An 18,418-nucleotide genomic window follows, 5' to 3' on the forward strand; every position below is an offset into this window, starting at 1 on the left:
AAGTATAAATTATGTTGGACTGCAAACCCTCTATGGACAGCAATGGATCTGGAAAAATTCCCCCCCCCCCTTGGGATCAAGCAAGATGAAAATCAAATGAAAATAAAGAAATGCTCCTCGTATGCAATAAAGAACTTCTCTACATGTCCAGAACAGACCTTCTCACAGAAAAAAGGGAAGTCAGATGAAACAGTGAACTTTTTAAAAGTAAAGTATAAATGACAATAGCAAGTACACAGAAACTTATACAAGCACGAGATTTAAACTAACAGAAAAATATATCCAAAGTATATAACAACACAACTAAATTATATAATAGCTCTCTTCCCCTGTCCTTAGTTGCTTATACCCAACTTTAAAGTCAATGATTTTTAATCAGTCATCTTTTTTATATTTTATCTCTATAAAATAATTACCTTAATTTATCTTAGTTTTAACTTAAATAATTGAAGAAATGGTTTCATTTTTTCCAGAATTCCGATATTGGTCTATTGTACCCATAGGAAGTCAATTTAGAGCCAAAACACACGTTAAGAAATACCTAGGTTCAGCACGTGTTCTCTTACCTCAAGGTTTGCCGGGATCTGTAGGCGTCCTGGAAGCTTAAAGTTTAGCATTTACAGAGCAGCAAAAAGGGGAAGGGAAATACAGGCGTCTGTATTTTAAGCTTTAAGCTTCCAGGACGCCTTTAAGCTTCCAGGATGCTTACAGATCCTTTAAGCTTCCAGGACTTTAAGCTTCCAGGACCCCTACAGATCTTTAAGCTTCCAGGACGCCTACTTTAAGCTTCCAGGACGCCTACAGATCCCGGCAAACCTTGAGGTAAGAGAACACGTGCTGAACCTAGGTATTTCTTAACGTGTGTTTTGGCTCTTAGCCATCGATGCATATTTGTACATCTTGTCTATCCACTCAGGAATGTCAGGGCACGAACATGTTTTCCATTTTGCTGCATATAGTACTCTTGTGGATGTCACCATATACTTGAAAAGGTCTCCCTGTTTTTTTGTAACATTATTCAGTAAAATATTTAATAGCATATATTTTGGGTTCAGTTCAAACCTGATCTTATGAATCTTCTGCATCTCTTCTTGTATCTTTATCCCTTTTTTTGATTTTATTAGCAAAAATGACCTACAATCTCCGAAACAACTATATCAGAGCATTCTTGAGTGCTTATGATATAAGACAATTATACAATTGTACAAAGCCCAAACTTGGTCATTCTGATAAACCAGAAACTAAAAATAACGAATGCACTTGCATTTACTTAATACAGTATAAAAGGAACAACATAAAAAGGTATTAGTTCATATGGTATTGTAAAATATACCTATTATTAAGTGTTACCATCTTTAGTGTATCTTAACTGTATGTATATATATTTGTTATAATCAATAAAAGTAAAGTTGAAAAAAATCAAGCACTGGGTTAATATTATAATATTGATATTGAGTAGAAATGGCTGTATGGGAGGGAGAAGTAAAAAAAGAAAAGAACTTTAATGTGTAGGCAAAGAATGGAGAAAAGGTGTCCTAGACCAAACTGGTATTTCTGGCCAGTTAAATTTCAGATTTATAGCGTGCACAAAGTTTTCCTATCACATAAATAACAAATATCTCAATTTATATTTCTTAAATATTTCTAAATAACCTTATAAATGTACAGTAAAAGATACATACAGAGTTACGGGGGACTTCTTTCTCACACCGGAGCATATTCATTTAAAATATCTTTATCCAATATCTTCATGCTTCCTTGCATGTCCACCACATGCAATAAAATGCTGCATCCATACACTGACATTTCCAACACTCTCCACTATAGTCACTAATTCTTGCAATATCTTTGGGGGCAATATACTATCTAAAAAACATTTTATACCAGTTCTCTCTTAACAATTGGCAATCTATAAATTTAATATCTTTGGTCCATAAAACTTCTCATTGATTCATGGAGATGGTTTCTCTGAAATTTTTCATCCATTTTAACATACAGATTTTAAAATTTTAACGTGTTCCCTTTCTGTGTGGTTGCAGTAGAATTTTATAAATTTTTCCTAGTAAATGCTTCAAGTCACCACTTATTAGTAATTTGAATTCTGTTTTTTCTCTTAATCTGCCACCTTCTTTGAGAACCTGTTCTTTGAGCTTACGTATTCTTTAAAGTGCTTTCATAAGAAATTTCCAAGATACATTATCAAATGCTTTTCAGCATCCAGAAACATAAATGCAATTCCCCCCCCCCCCTTCCGGATGAAAGAGTGAACTTGAGCAGTTAGAAAGACTGCAGTTCCCCACAGGCCAAGCTGCTCTGCCTGCTTGGTTCTTCTCTGGGCTCAGAGCAGCTCACCCAAGTGAATCCTACTCTGAGCTCAGAGCTGCTCACCCTTCTCGCCCAGCCCCCCTCTAGAATCAATGGGCCTTGGGAGGGAAGAATAGAAGCAGACATTTAGGAAAAGAACTGCAAGACTGAAAAGTTCAAAAGCCATAAGGTGTGATTGCGACAGGATGGAAAGGAGGAGGAGGAGAATAGGGTGTGGGAGGGATCAGAGGAAGGAATCTTAGAGAAGGGGAAATGGACAGAGCTGAGATGTGCATACAATCTGAAAGTGAAGAATAAAGGAGGGCTAGAGATCACAAATTTACTGAAAACAATCAGCCCAGTCTTTGGCTTCTGGGCTGCTGGAGAAACTTCCTATCAGAAGAGTGAAATTGCACCACAGGACGTGGGACACCTCTCATGCAATCCCCGAGTAAAATACTTTCTTTTGCAGCCCTGACAAGCTTCTCTCGCCCTACTTACCCTCAGCTCCACTTCTTTGCCCAGTAGGTCATAGAGAGATGCTCCTTTGAATGTGATCTCTGAAGCTAGAAGCCTCGCTGCCTTCAGATCGCTAATCTAGACAAATGGGAGAAACAGAAGATGATGAGTGATGACCTTCTCTGGTAGGTCTGGAAATTCCCAGAGAACTCCATGTCCTGCTTGAGAAGGGAGCATTGGGGCAATCACTACTGCTTCTGCAGGATGCACATCAAAGGGTTCTGGTGGAATCAGTCCCTGAAGTAATTTTCTCCACAGAAGCAATAGATACACGAAATGACTGAGCTCTCCCATTCCCTCCCTTAGATCGGGATCTGTGTGGCCTCAGCAGAAGCACTTCAGGTTGAGAGACATGGTGGCCACAGCAAGTGGAAGTGGAAAGGGTTGTAATAGAGCAGAGTGTGGACAACCACCTGCTCAATCAGCAGGCTTGATTCATTTATGGATCCAAGTTACTGAGACCCTAGCCAACCGCTTGTACTGTATATAATGAACATACTCATTGTTATGCCAGGATACAATGCCAGGAACACTGTGGCTGCACATACAAGCACAAATAATCAGTAATGAGCTGGAACTTTCACTTACCTCCAGTAATCCAAAAGTAACATTTTTAACAACTTTGGAAAGGGAAGGCTAATAGGTTTGGACAGGAGCTGGCCTGGTCTCCCTATAACATCTAGGCAATCTCTCTCAAGCCTCATATTTTAAGTCACTCATTAAAAGGTCCTAGGATAGAAGGTAGGAACCAAAGTACTCTCCTTACCAGGGCTTTTTTTCAGCGGGAATGTGGTGGAACGGAGTTCCGAAACCTCTTGAAAATGGTCACATGGCTGGTGGCCCCGCCCCCTGATCTCCAGACAGAGGGGAGTTGAGATTGCTCAGCTGAGCAGTGTGGAGGGCAATCTCAACTCCCCTCTGTCTGGAGATCAGGGGGCGGGGCCACCAGCCATGTGACCATTTTCTCCAAGGGCAACCCACTGAGTTCCACCACCGCTTTCCCCAGAAAAAAGCCCTGCTCCTTACTATTTAAACTGACAGGGTTGGATCCTACAATAAATTTCTGCTAATGAAAGGGACAGCTGAGTCCCTTTGCTGACTTCAAACTTCCAATTCCACCTTCCTGCAGATCCTGTATGATTTCTTGGATCATTTGGAGCTGCAGTATGAAGAGGAAGCCCTCTTCCACTGATGGGAAATTCCTTCCTCAGAGATGCACCCTGGGGTCCAAGTCATATCATGCTTCCATCCAGTCACATCATGCTTCCACCCAGTGGTACTCAAGTGGCCTTAGAGTGATACAGAAAGGGGGATGAAAAATGCTCTCTGTGCATAAACACCACTTTGGAAAACATGACAATTTGTTTTAAAAAAACACAATTCCAATTTGACTTAAGACGACAGCCTATTAAAATCAACAGTTGCCTCAAAAAGCTGCAGGGGGCGGGAGAGAGAGGTTTTCGACAACTGAATGGCCTCGTTGGATTTTGTCAGGGAGGGAGTTCTATAATAATTGTGCCATTGTTGAATGTATTTGGGAACCATAAAGGAGGTTTGCAGAGATAAAGAATATTGATCTGCAATTATCCTGTGAGTATTGGTTCTCAAGTTAAGGAACAAGCTTTTAAAAGTTACTGCCAAAAAAAAAAAGTGCCGTGACTGTAATTCTCATGAGAATACAGCACAAAAAGAAGCAGAAATTGGGATGTTTTGAGATGGGATGCAGTTCAGCAAGGAGTGTTCCCCAAGGAGCAATTAATTTTTTACTGAGAAAAGGTTATTTCAGTGAATTTCACTCCATCTCCAAGATGTTCAATAAATCAAAGAATGTTCTCTCCTGCAGAGAATTATACCAAGATTTTTGGAGGGGTTCAATAATCCAGTTTCTGCATGTGAATATTAATCTCTAGATTCTGGTCAAAATGAGCCACAACTAAAGTCTTTCCACACGGGGACAGGCTTGTATGGCCCCTCCATTACAGCACAGCAGCCACAGGGCTTCTCTATGGCACGTTTCCCCACTTTCCCCCCATCCCAGTCTCCCACAGAAGACACCCCTCCTCACATGACTGAAGGGTTTTTGGTTTTTTTAAACAAAAAAAAACGGCCTTTGACATACCATTGTAGTGTCATAATGCTATACTAATCTGTTCTTTGAACTCACAGATTTTTTTTTTAAGTAAGCCTTTTTGTTGTGGAAAGAGGAAAGACATATCTCCTCAGCAAAAGGGTCTGGAGACTAATTTTTTTAAATGAAAGCTGGGAATTCAGAGAATCTGATAATAGTATAATATGCCAATGGTTTTTTTTTGTTTTTAAAAGTTGCTATTTCAGGAGACTGGTAAAAAAGGTGCAAGCACCGAGTCATTACTGAACTCATGGGGGGACGTCGCATCACGACATTATCTTGGCAGACTTTTTGTTACGGGGTGATTTGCCATTACCTTCCCCAGTCATCTGCACTTTACCCCCAGGAAACTGGGCACTCATTTTACTGGCCTCAGAAGGATGGCTGAGTCAACTTTGAGCCGGCTACCTGAACCCGATTTCCGCCAGGATCAAACTCAGGTCGTGAGCAGAGCTTGGGCTACAGTGCTGCAGCTTACCACTCTGCGCTACGGGGCAGGAGAAAAAGTATGAATGTGGGTAGGAACAGGCAGATTTAGACTTTCCCATCCACTTTTCTGCAGTTCATAACTTGCTGTAATGTTTTTGGGTTACTGACTGTCCCAGTTGCTGATTATATTCATTTACACTATGTAATCTGCCTTAAGTCTCACTGAGAAAGGCGGACTATAAATAATATAAATAAAATCAGAAAACAAATAAAATAAAAATGGCTACCATTGTAGCTGTGCTGTAGCCTTTCCCAGAAACTCACAGCAAAGCAATTTTGGGAAAGACTGCAGGAAAAATAGGGAAAACCGGGAAGGTGCCCAGATGCAGTGGGGGAGAAAACCCCACTTTCCAATAGCATCCAAGCTGGGGCAAACAATCTGTGTATATGTGATCTAAGTCTCATTGAGAAAAAACCCACAGTTTATTTTTCAGAAAAGCTGTGGGAGACTTCTTCCATTGGTTGCACTAACCATTTGCTGAGATGGGGTGTCCATACTTCTGTTTTCTGCTTTTCAACTGGTTGGAAAGCATATGGTATATGCCCCATATGCCAGACATCACTAACATGGTGCCCATGAATCATGACGGTGTTATACCAATATAGGTAAAATCACATGACAATAATCAATACTGAATAATACTAGGCCAAACTCTTGTATTCTCTAGATGAACTTTTAAACTTTGCATGAACTGTCTGTGTATTTTTTTCTATGTGTTAGGTAATTCTAACAGGTGTGCTTTCATCCTTTGACAGTTAATTAAAATAGTGGACTCTATCGAGATTAATGCTCCTCTATCAGAGATTCAACCAATGGTGATCATTCAACTTAACTTTTCCTGACACTTCTCAGAGATTTATAGTTTTCTTTTGCAGATCTGAGTATGGCGTAATTTTTTACTAATTGGAAGGCTGTACTACAGAAATTATGAATATTCAGTGAAGCATCAAACCAATCATTATTTGTTTGTGCTATCATGTGAATAGACCTTAAATATTTGCATATGATGAGGTATAAAGTTGCAAGCACAAATAGAATGGTAGGGTCCTGATGGAAGAAATCTCTTGAGAGGTGAGAGGTGAGAACTTATTTTACCTATGTATTTCATAGAAACTCTGAGCATGTTAAACTTGGGATTTATTAAGAAATGTTAGCAAACTTATTTCTCATTGCCTTTCTGTGTTCTGTTTTTATAGGATTTATATTAATAGCCACTTATATTTTGATTACTTGCTTCATTAAAAAACTAGGGTGTATTTTCAATAAAGTGAAATAAACTCTAGACAGGTGTCTGTGTGTTTGATAAAGAGTTACAAAGCAATACTGAACCCTATATAAATAAATGTACTGATAAACAGCTGGTTCAAAGAACTTATCTGTTTGACAGGGCTGAAGACTAATTGCTGTAAGCTTTCCTGGAGAGAGATACATCTTTCTCTTGGCTAGCAGAAGCTTAGTTTCAGACACGGTAACGGGCTGTGCAGATTAAAACAATATTGTCTTGGCTGCAGCTGGCACCACAGTGTTGCTTTTATTCTTTCTCACTCATTTTCCCAGTGTATTTTTCTCGCCACATTTAGACTTCCCCTGTGTGTGACTCTGCCTCTTGCGGCAGCCATTTTCTGGTTGGCTCCACCTGCTGTGCTGGCCATTTTGTAGTTACATCCACCGCCCTGTGTCAGAATTCCAAAAGCACCCACAGGCTCAAAAGTTGGGGACTTCTGACATATGCCCCGAGGGACATTGTCACGCTTCTTATTGCACTTTCCCGAGCAGTTCCTCATCCAGAGACCCAGTTCAGCCTGGTCCACTTCATAGGATTTCAGAAGCTGAAACAGCACTCCAAGCTCCTGGAGAGAAGGGCGCAATGCAAGAATTTTTTTAAAGGAGAAAGAAAACATTATTTCTCTTACTCTTGAGCCAAGGTCAAATTTGAATTTTCCCACATCTTCCTCATCCACGTTGACGGCATCAACACCTTGTGTCTTCATGGCATTGTAGAGCACAGAAGTGATCTTCAGCAGTTCCTTCACAGCATAGCCGTCAGCCTGGTAGAGCTTCTTGGTGTTGAGCTTGATGTGAGCCTTGGTTACCTAGGAAAAAGCCAAAATAAATTGCTCAGACTGCCTGTTCCTAGACATAAGTTTTAACACGCCAGCAAACGTCTCCACCTAGAAACACGGCAGCCTTCAGCCACGCAACCAAGTTCTATTTCAAAATGGACGGGAAGGGGAAAACATAAGCTGTTCCCCAGTGCTGTCAGGTTAAAAGGGATCCTTTTGTAGCAAATAATTGCTGTGTCAGCCAATCCCTTAATTAGCTTGAAGAGAAACTAAGCACAGCAGACTTTGTTGCTCCAACTCGCCAAGGGTGAAATTTGCAGACGATCGGCCCTTCACTTAATTGGTACCTCATCACCATTTGCACTGCATGCCTGCCTTCCTCACTGAGGTCGGTGACTTTCCCAGCACATTGCAGTAATGAGATCTCTTACCTTAAATGCTTTCAGCAATCATTGTGAACTGGCAATTCCATACTTCTTCCCTGACATGTGGAAAGTGCCAAAAAGGTATGGAGCATCCAGCACACCCACAGATAACCAAAAATGGTAAAGCCAGGAGGCTGAAGGAGGAATGGAGAGCATAAAGCACTGGCAGAGACTAGGAAGAGATGGAACAAGCCTCCCCTTTTCTCCCACCTGAACCACCTGACCTGTGGGAAATTCTGCAGAAAATCTCCTCCCTGCCTTATTGAGCAGGTCTTAAGATGTGACCAGTTCTCTATTCCACCCGGCTTTCCCAACCATCCCTGGATCTGACTTTCCAACCCAATTGCTGGCTTCCTGAAAGCCTTGGATGAGAGGGCGAGAAAGTTTCTACCCTTCATAGATGTAGAGGAACATTAGTTGTGAGAGATTTACTGAACATTTAGAAAAGAAAATGCTTGAAGATTCCATGTAGGCCTCTGAGAATTTGCACTGAAGCTCATGTGATTGACAATCACTTCTTCAAGAGCTCCAAGAATGATCAAACACACCCACTGGACTGTGTCGGCCAGTCCCACAAACTCAACCTAACCGATCTCAGAAGGTTCTTATGAGAATAAAATTCTTGTACTGTCTTATCTCTGTGATTCTGGTCCCCTGTAACATTGCCCAAGGTACTCATTAAATCACCTTGTTGAAAGGGGGGCTCATATGACAAGGGGCCACCTAGTCCAAATCTTTGCTCAATACAGGAAATCCAGTGCTTTCTAGCAAATGGCTATCCAATCTCCATTCGTAGACCTTCATCTGGTGAATGTTCTACAGTCAAACTGTTATCATTGTTAGGCAGATCATCCTAATGTTTAATTGAACTCTACTCTCAGCTTATCGTAAGCCCCTTAGATATAGTTGTTGACCTCTTCCATGAAATATTCATTCAGGTATTTGAAGAGTACAAGGATTTCCCTTCCACCTATACCCCAACTTTTGATCTCCATGTTAAGTATACCCAGTTCCTTTGAACCTTCCTCCTAGGGCATCCACTCAAACTTCCCAATTTGTCTACAAATTAAAGATCAGGACTCCAGACGGCACAGGTTTGACTAGCAGTGAACAGAGTTGAGAGCCAATGTGGTACAATGTTTACAGTGTCAGGTTAGGATCTGGGGAGACAGAGGATCCAATTCCTGCTCTGCCTACTACTTGGGCCAGTCACACATCCCTTCTCTGCCTAACCTACCTCACAGAGTTGTTGTTATTAGGATAAAACTGAGGCAAGTTCAGGAGAATGTTGGGAGCTGCTTTGACTCCCCAATGGAGAGTCAGGCAAGGGTATAAAGAGCTAAATGAAAGTGTTATTTCTTGCATCTTGAAATGCTACTGCGTCTGTTAAACATAACACATTCAGCACTCTACATGCTGGACTAGCTAAAATCCAAGGCCACCAACCGGGGAGCCATGTACTGTACCTGTCCCACCCCCACAGAAGCCCCTTCACTTGGCCCCTCGCACAAATAAGAACACATTATAAAATTACGACAAGATCTTCTCACCAAAGCTGGCTATTGGACTTTAGCAACAGAAAGGTGTTTTCAACCTGTTTCTACCTGGGACTTCTTATTTTAAACCAGGGCTCTTGCAGTGCTGATGTTTCCATGTTTTAAATTCTATGATCCGGCTATTTATTTATTTCATTTACAGCCCACCTTTCTCACCCTGACTCAAAGCAGATTATACAAGAATACAGTAAGAGAAGTAAGTACGCAGATTTAAAAACAACTAAGTGCAGCAGAAAAATACATACACAACCAACGGGGTGTTAAAACTATTTTACAAAAGTACAGATCATTACACCAAAAGCTGTGTAATACATAGAACAGAACAGTAAAGAACATACAACAATACTACAGAAGGAGAGAAACAGTGCAAAAATATAATACATATAATGAGCTAAGCACTAAAAGCCACCTAACATTTCACAGACATTAACTATGATTCAAATTTCCTTTACCAAAAAAAGCCTTTCTGTACAGATCTATTTTACACTTTTTGAAGAATGAAAAGCAGAGGGGCATTTTGGACCGCACCAGGCAAGCTATGAGGAAGCGCCAACAGGTAGCATGTGGGTCTGTTGCAATAATATAGATTACAGCACATTATACTAATCAATATTAAGCCAATACATAGTAATGGCTTGTATTCTGGGTGAACTTTTAAACTTTGCATGAACTATCTGTGTGTTTTTTCAGAGTGTTAGGTCATGAAAACAGGTGTGCTTTCATCTCTTGACAGCTCATTAAAATTAGTGGACTCCATCTAGATTAATGTTCCTTTATCAGAGACTGGACCAATAGTGATGTAGTATCTTAACTCTTTCTGTCATTTCTCACAGATTTATAGCTTTGTTTTACAAGTTGGCTATAATGTTGTTTTTTGGCTAATTAGAAGGTTATGCAATAGAAATTATGCATATTCAATGAAACATCAAACCAATCATAGTTTGTTTATGCTATTATGTGAAAAGATCTTAAATATTTGCATATGATAACCTATAAAGCATGCAAATCTAGATAATGGGTTAGAGTTCAGATTGGAAGAAATTTCATGAGGATTTAGGTGAGATTTTTATCTTTGCATTGTAGGCTATGAGAATCTTAATGCATTTCAGAGAAACTGATTATTTTAAACTTAAGAGTTAATTAGGAAATGTTAGCAAACTTAATTCTTATTGCCTTTCTGTGTTCTATTTTTGTAGGATTTATATTAACAATCACATATTTTCTAATTACTTGCTTCATTAAAAAACTAGGGTGTATTTTCAGTAAAAGAAAATAAATCGAAAATAACAGGTGTCTGTGTGCCTTGATGAGAAGCAGCAAAGCAATAAAGAAACTTTTATAAATAAATGTACTGATAAGCAAATTGATCAAAGACCAACTTTGCTTGACAGGTCTTGAACTAACTGCTGAAGCTGTCCAAGAGAAAAGATAAATCTTTCCTTTGGAATAGTGAAAGCTTAGTTAAGACGCAGGCAAGAGGGCCTGTTTCAGGTCCACATAAAAGGTAAAAAAGTCACCTGTGAAAGCACCGAGTCATTACTGTCACATCACGACATTTTCTTGGCAGACTTTTTGTTATGGGGAGGTTTGCCATTGCCTTCCCCAGACATCTACACTTTACCCCCAGGAACTTGGGTACTCATTTTACCATCCTTGGAAGGATGGAAGGCTAAGTCAACCTTGAGCCGGCTATTTGAACCTGGCTTCCGCCAGGATCGAACTCAGGTCATGAGCAGAGATTGGACTGCAGTACTGCAGCTTATCACTCTGTGCCACGGGGCAGATAGCTATTGATAGGCCCAGATAGCTATTGATTTTTACCCTCATGCAAGGTGACACCTTCACATGACTGTGGAGGGCCGTATCTTGTCTCACTGATATGTGGGACCCAGGCCACAAAGGGTGTTGCAGGTAATTTGAACCGAACCTGGGAATCGATTGATAACAAAGGAAGAAACCGCAGGAGAGGAGGGATGGGGATGCTCCACTCCTGATAATAACTGAGCTTTGGCATTCTGTACCAGCTAGAGTTACTGGTTGGTCTTCAAGGGCAAACCCCTGTAGAACTTACTGCAACAGTCTGGCCATGAGGCTAACGTTGCATGAATCCATGTGGCCAGGTTGTCTGAGTCAAATAAAGTCATCCTCCAAGCTAAATGGAGATGGAAGAAAACATTTTTGAAACAAAATTAACTTGCTTCTTCAGCAATAACGCTGGGTCCACTATAACCCCAATGCTGTTAACTAAGTCATTGAGGGTAAGCTGATCCTCATCATATGTGGGAAGCACCAATCTCTCTAAGACCTTAACCTCCTCACCAGTGTTACCTTTGTCTTGTCTGGATCCAGTAACAGCAACAAATCTGTTACTGGATCATCAACTAAAGACACCAGTGCTGTCTCCATCTAAGAGCCTGGTCTGAAGCCAGAATGAAAGGGCTCTAGGGCAGATGCAACATACAGGAAGGTCTGCAGCTGTTCTGAAACCATTTTCTCACTTACCTTGCCTAGAAAAAGGCAGATTGAAGACCAGACAGTAGTTGGATACCACATTGACTTGAGCAATTTTTTTTAAGTAATGGAAGAATAACCACCCCCTTTGTACTAGGCTGGAAACTAATCAAGTTCTAACAGCTGCTGTAAAAATCAACAAAGTTAATTCCATTTGTTTTCACCTGCAAGTATCAATAAGCTTTTAGGAGCAGGCTTTCTGGATACATTTTTACTTTAGAAGCCACCACAAAATGGATCTTCACCCTGAGGTGAGACAAAGTCTTAGGAAGGGAGGAATGATGGGAGATTGGGTGGCTGGAGGCTTGCCTTGACAAGCCCTTCACAGAAAGTAACGTTTCCGCTCACAAAGAGTAAACATTTTCACACTGTGTACATTTTAGTGCCCATGGATATCAAAATTTTTAAAAATTGTACAGAGAACTGATCAAAACGAGGAAACGGATGGCCTTTAGTAAGGAATGGGGACTTCTTATCTCAGTAATTTACAGCAATGATAATAAGGCCTTTGGGTCTATCGTCAATACCACTATAAATTCAATCTCTAAAATCCCATGCTTTATAGCCCCTCTGACATGGGAAAGTAATTTTAAGGGGATATTCTGCAATGCCAATGTGCCTATTATATCGTCTATTATTTCTCTTGATGCAACAACATCCTGGCCTAAGGTATTAACCAAGGTGGTCACTTTCCTTATCAAAAGATTAAAACTAGGAAAAGCACCAGGCTCTACTCTAATTCCTAACAAGCTATTTAAGGCTGATCCACAATGGTGGACCACAGTTTTGGACCAAGTTTTTATTCAAATTGACATCAGTGGACAAATACCTGATTTATGGAAACGTTCTGTTATCCCAATATTTAAAACGGATTCTAGACATGATCCATCCTGCTATCGACCAATCAGGCTTCTTTCTTTTCTAGGAAAGCTATATTCTTTTTAACTACTGAAGATGATTTTGGATTGGATGGAATTAGAAAACTTATTGGGGCATGAACAGATAGGATTTATGTGAGGTTCTTCAACATATGACCATTGCCTGGTCTTTAATCATTTAGCTGAGAAATATTCTTCTTTTAAGGGAGGGTGATTATATTCAGCTTTTATTGAACTTAAGGGGGCCTTCGATTTTTTAAATCGTCCCAGATTGTGGAACAAACTCAATTAAACTAGATTTCTAGGTAAAAGTAATCCCCTGTGCAAGCACCGAGTCATTACTGACCCATGGAGGACGTCGCATCACGACATTTTCTTGGCAGACTTTTTCTTATGGGGTGGTTTGCCATTGCCTTCCCCAGTCATCTACACTTTACCCCCAGGAACTTGGGTATTCATTTTACCATCCTTGGAAGGATGGAAGGCTGAGTCAACCTTGAGCCGGCTATCTGAACCCAGCTTCCGCCAGGATTGAACTCAGGTCATGAGCAGAGCTTGGGCTGCAATACTGCAGCTTACCACTCTGTGCCATGGGGCTCTAGGACTTGCTCAATGATTATATTCAAGTTTGACTGCTCAAGTACAAAGTAGGTACGAGGGGAACTTAAACATCCATTAAATTTGGAAACGGGGTTACGTCAGGGATGTTTGCTGGTGCTTTTTTTGTTCAACTTATACTTAAATGATGCAGCATCAATTTTTGATGGTTGCTGCCAATCACCATAATTAGCCGAGATTGGTGTACCTATTCTGCTTTGTGCAGATGATGCTGTCCTGAAATAGGGCTGGGCTGCAAAGGGCCCTGCAATCTTTCTCCAACTATTGCTCTCGAGAAAGCTTGGTGATCAACTGCTAAGAATCTAAGATCTTAGTTTTCATCAAGGCTAAGAGACGGAACCCATCTCAATGGTCAATCGACAGATCCAATATTGAGCAAGTCAAGACCTTCTCTTATTTGGGGATTCTGTTTTCAGCAGATCTCTGACTCCCCAATTGTCATGGCCCAGTCTGGGCTCAGTGAGAGCAAGGACTCCTCAGGAGGAGAGGGGCTTTGTGTAGCCAACCAGGACTCCTCAGGAGAAGAGAAGCTCCATGTAGCCAGCCCTGACTCAGGAGAGGCTGGTAATCAGAAGCTGCAGCTGCTGGCTAATCGGAGCTTACAGCCAGCAGCTGAGGCAGAGCCACCAGTACTCTCCAGCCCCAGCACCACAGGGGAAGCTCAGTCAGGGACTACCAACACCACAGGGGAAGCCCAGCTAGGGGCTTCCACCCCCCCCCCCCAGGTTCGCCTATGCCTAAAGAACGCTGCAGACAAAGGCTGAGGCTGGAGCTGCAGGAGAGATGGTGCAGCGCTTGTCTCCTGAACCGACACCAGCTGCTGGAGAGCGATGATGAGTAGCAGTAGGATGGAGCCCCAGCAGCTGGCTGTAACCCATGCCTGGCTATAAAAGCTGAGCTGAGGGAACTGCCAGGTGTGGAAGCAAAGTGTCAAACTACCTGCAACCACTCTGTGTGCTGGGTACCTTGCTTGTGTCTGCCTTTGGATCTGACACTATTGGCCACTGACCTTGGACTGTACCTGACCTGGCTCTTGGACTCCCTCCTGGCGTTTAGTTCATGCTCTGACCACAGTTTGGACTTGGCTTTCGATCCTTGAACTCCCCTTGGGCTTTGTGTTGGTGCTTGGACTTGAACCACCCTGCTTGGGCTGGCCCAGCCTGTGACACCAATTTAGAGCAGCGCTTAATAAAGCAAAACCATGCACAAACACTATAAACAGTTTTTTCCACAACAGGGAAGCATATTCCTGGAGCAGTGCAAACTTTTAAGCTGAAAGTGGCTCCCATTATTCTTTATGGCTCAGATAAAAATTGCTCTGTGCTGAAGATGGTTTGTTAGACGCTCTAAATCAGGATACCCACAAATCAACAGGGATGAAAGGACTGGATGAGAAACTGATGATAGCTGAAATGTCAATTGATGATATTTTTGATATGGGCAAATCCAAAGCATTTCTATGATTAAAAACCGTGTCCTAGAAATCGCTTACAGCAGCTTGATTTCGAGAGCCCACAGAGTTTGTTCACCCCTAACTTTTGGTCTTTCTTTCCTCAAATCAATACCCCTCTATATGTTTAATCCCATGATACTGCAAACTGTTTGCAAGACTGAATATTATACCCACGGTAGTTTTACAGGGGAGATTTTTTAATTGGCCCTATTCCGACAGAATTTGCCCTTGTAACCTTGAAGCCAGCTGGGTGACCTTGGGTCAGTCACAGCTCTCTCAGAACTCTCTCAGCCCCACCCACCTCACAGGGTGATTGTTGTAAGGATAATAATAACAACAGACTTTGTAAACCGCTCTGAGTGTGGCATTAAGTTGTCCTCAAGAGCAGTATATAAATCAAATGTTTTTATTGTTATTAATAATAACAGGATTGATACATCCTTTCATGTCCTGCTCAAATGTAGGTTCTTTGAAAATATAAGGGATTATTATATTAAGCTATTAATTAACCAACTATCCCCTTATACTTCAGAAACATTGGCTCCTTTGCTTAGCAATAAGCATCCTAAATTTATCTTAGCAATTGCAAAATATGTCTCAATCCTTTTAGCCCTTACATCCAATAAGGAATAAGTATTTTTCACTGCTCAAGATTTATGAATCAATGACCTTCTAAGGGAATAAAAGGAAAGGATGTCAAACTGGGTTTTAGCCAAACAAGGTTCAGTTACATAATCTGAAAGAGGAAGATGAAAGGAAAATCAAAGATCTGGTTTCAAAAAACATACCACAGTGATAAAACCCCGTAACATGCAAACATCTTTTTGGGATTTCTTACCATTTTCTTCTTTGCTTGATTTTAGAACGTGCTCTTATACAATGGACCACATCCACCCGGCTTTACTCACATACAGCCCCCATGGATATGTAAAGAAAGGGTCCCCAGAGAGAGGCAGGTGAGACCAGCATTCAGACTCCTGCAACTGTTAAAAGTATGCAACCACAGCTGTACTTGGAGGACTTTTCTTCTTCTTCTTTAAAAAAAAAAGGTTTGAGAAGCAGTTCCAAATCCCTGAATGAATTCACACTGCAATTACTATCAGTTAAAATCCATAATGAAATAGCAGTGTGGTGAGTCCTGTATGGAATACGGATGCTAGTGTGCACCCTGTTCTGAGGGCTTAAGCGAGCATGACAGAGATCTGATCAGCAGTCAAAGAGCAACCAGAAGCCCCAGAGATGCCAGTATGGAGGGGCTAGGACATGTTGTTCAAGTCTTTGTGGGTTACAGCAGACTAAGGACCTTCCCTTCCAGGTATCGAGGTATCGAGTGGTCTCCTAATCTCATTGCCCTAAATCAGATCTTAGTCTTCATGCCTCAGAGCTCTTCTCTACAACAGACTACAGAGGATGGCCCAGGCATGAGTAGCTGCAGGAGAAAAGGCACAGAGAACAGGGAATGCAGGAGACGAAAGCAGAATGCCAGTAGGGAGCAGGGGTTGCAGACTTCAGAAGCAGTCCCAGCAGCTGTCCCTTGAATGGCAGCCTGACACCCAGACATTAGCAGGTGATCACATATGCCACAATATACCGATTTCTGCAGATGTCTGTTAAAACTTGGTGGATTGGAGAGGTCGGCATGCAGTTGTTGGGGAAGACATCAGCAGGCAGAAATCTTGAAGCTGATGTAGATTGCAACAGGGAGGCGGCGGATGGCTCCAAGGAGAGGCATGTTGCGATCATGAGAAGAGGGGCACAGTAAAAAGCATTCTCTTGGGGAGAGCAGGGGGGAATGAGCAGGAAAGAGGTAGCTACGGTAGCCAAGATGCGGAGGAGTTAGGGCACAGATGAGGTTTGAAGCAAGAGACTCAGTGAGGAAAGGACGCCACTTAGAAATGTGGAAATGGAAGAAGAGAGATTATCAAGGGGCTGCTTGAAGGACGGAGGAGGAAGACGCTCCCATCGCACTTGTTACCGTGGCAAACACAACAACAGAATAAATTGTGGTTGACCAAAACATGATGAATCTGCAGACTAGGTTGGCCTAAGTAATTTTTATCCTCTATTCTGAGGTGCCTTTCGAAGCTACAGAAACCAGATATATAGCGACGAGAAATGAGCAGTTGAACATGCAAATGAAAGTAGGCAAACAAAAATTCTTTGAAAAAAGCTATAATTCAGTCAAAACCAGCCATAATTCTTTTTTTTAAATCTTTCTCAACAATGAGTAGCTGCGTTACGACAACAGCATGTATAGAGTTTTGAAGAAAACATAATTTTGATACTCAAAGGAAATCTAAAATGTCAGCTTCGCTAGGAGGCTGATGAAAAGCGTTCTGAAAGTATCGTTAATAACCAAGTATTTCAGATCCATTTAAAACACGAAGCAGGAAAATCAATGCTTGTTAAGAGAACAGAGACTGAGTCAGTCAAATAGAAAATAGCACACTTTCCATACGGCTTAAAATAGCAACAGGTCTTCAGCTCAAAATACAGAGGAATTAAAGTTTAGACCATTTTTGCTGCTGCCACAATAACAGCCTCTGCAAAGAAGTTCAATAGTATTTCCTGGTGCATTTCTTCAGGAGAAACACAAAAGTAGACAGAATCATTACTCAACTATCTTCACCTAGGCATGGTATTCATGCTCTCCTTTACAGTTTCTGTTGGAGATGCTTTAGTCAACAATGAGTAAGTAAAGTGGTATCATTAGGACAGCAGCAGAAGAGCATTCGGAATCACTTTTGAAGAAAGATACTTTAAAACTAGTACAATGCAGTGGGTTGGAGCCAACAGCGCTCCTCCATCACGAAAAAATTCTTCCGCTCATGGAAAGATTCCTTCTGTGAGCAGAATGCTCCTTGTACAAACGGTAGGGGATATTTGGGTCCAAGGCATTTCTCCAAGAAGCTTCACTTGGGGTATCATTTTGCAGTCTTTCCTAATTCATATTGACAAAAAAAGCAGTATTTTTCATACTTAAGTAGAGAACTAGGCTGTAACCACAAACAGCATGTCACTTGGATCTTTCAGCAGTTCAGTGGAGATGCTGTGGCTGTGATCCAGATAGGTACTAGTTTGAACCTTGTCTCAGCTACTAGGTAGACTCCGACAGACCAATCTCAGCTTCAGCTTCTTAGTGGCAGACTGGAGAGAATACTGGTCTACTTATGGGGCTGTCATGAGGGCTGCTGCAAATAAGTATGTGCAGTGAACACTAAAAATATTCTACAAACTCCCCAAAGCATTATGCTGTATGAGTGTGTGCTTTAGATCTTCCCTGGACCTTCTGAAAATGGATCAAAGCTGTCAGACTGTGGCATTCCAGTTAGCTAGCTACTGCTCTCTTCCCTTCTGCAAGACGACCAAGTCTCTTGATTTGAAAAGGTTTATTAGAAAACAGCATACAGGCCCTGGGTCCACATTCCAGAACTTTGACAGGTCTGGCTGACCGTAGGCTTTGCTAGGAATGA

At 41.5% G+C, this 18,418-nt stretch overlaps 1 protein-coding gene across 1 annotated transcript in view; it reads right to left on the reverse strand.

Annotated features, from left to right (window-relative positions):
• Positions 1-18,418, reverse strand: part of CLUAP1 (clusterin associated protein 1) — a 93,946-nt gene that overhangs the window by 63,007 nt on the left and 12,521 nt on the right. The window contains exons 4-5 of the mRNA XM_054995016.1: positions 7,355-7,534; positions 2,806-2,901 (exon numbers count right to left, since the gene is read on the reverse strand). Of these exons, the coding sequence (XP_054850991.1) occupies positions 2,806-2,901; positions 7,355-7,534 (276 nt within the window). The remainder of the gene's footprint in view (positions 1-2,805; positions 2,902-7,354; positions 7,535-18,418) is intronic.

Source organism: Eublepharis macularius, chromosome 12 (assembly GCF_028583425.1).
Source record: "Eublepharis macularius isolate TG4126 chromosome 12, MPM_Emac_v1.0, whole genome shotgun sequence".
NCBI lineage: Eukaryota > Metazoa > Chordata > Lepidosauria > Squamata > Eublepharidae > Eublepharis > Eublepharis macularius.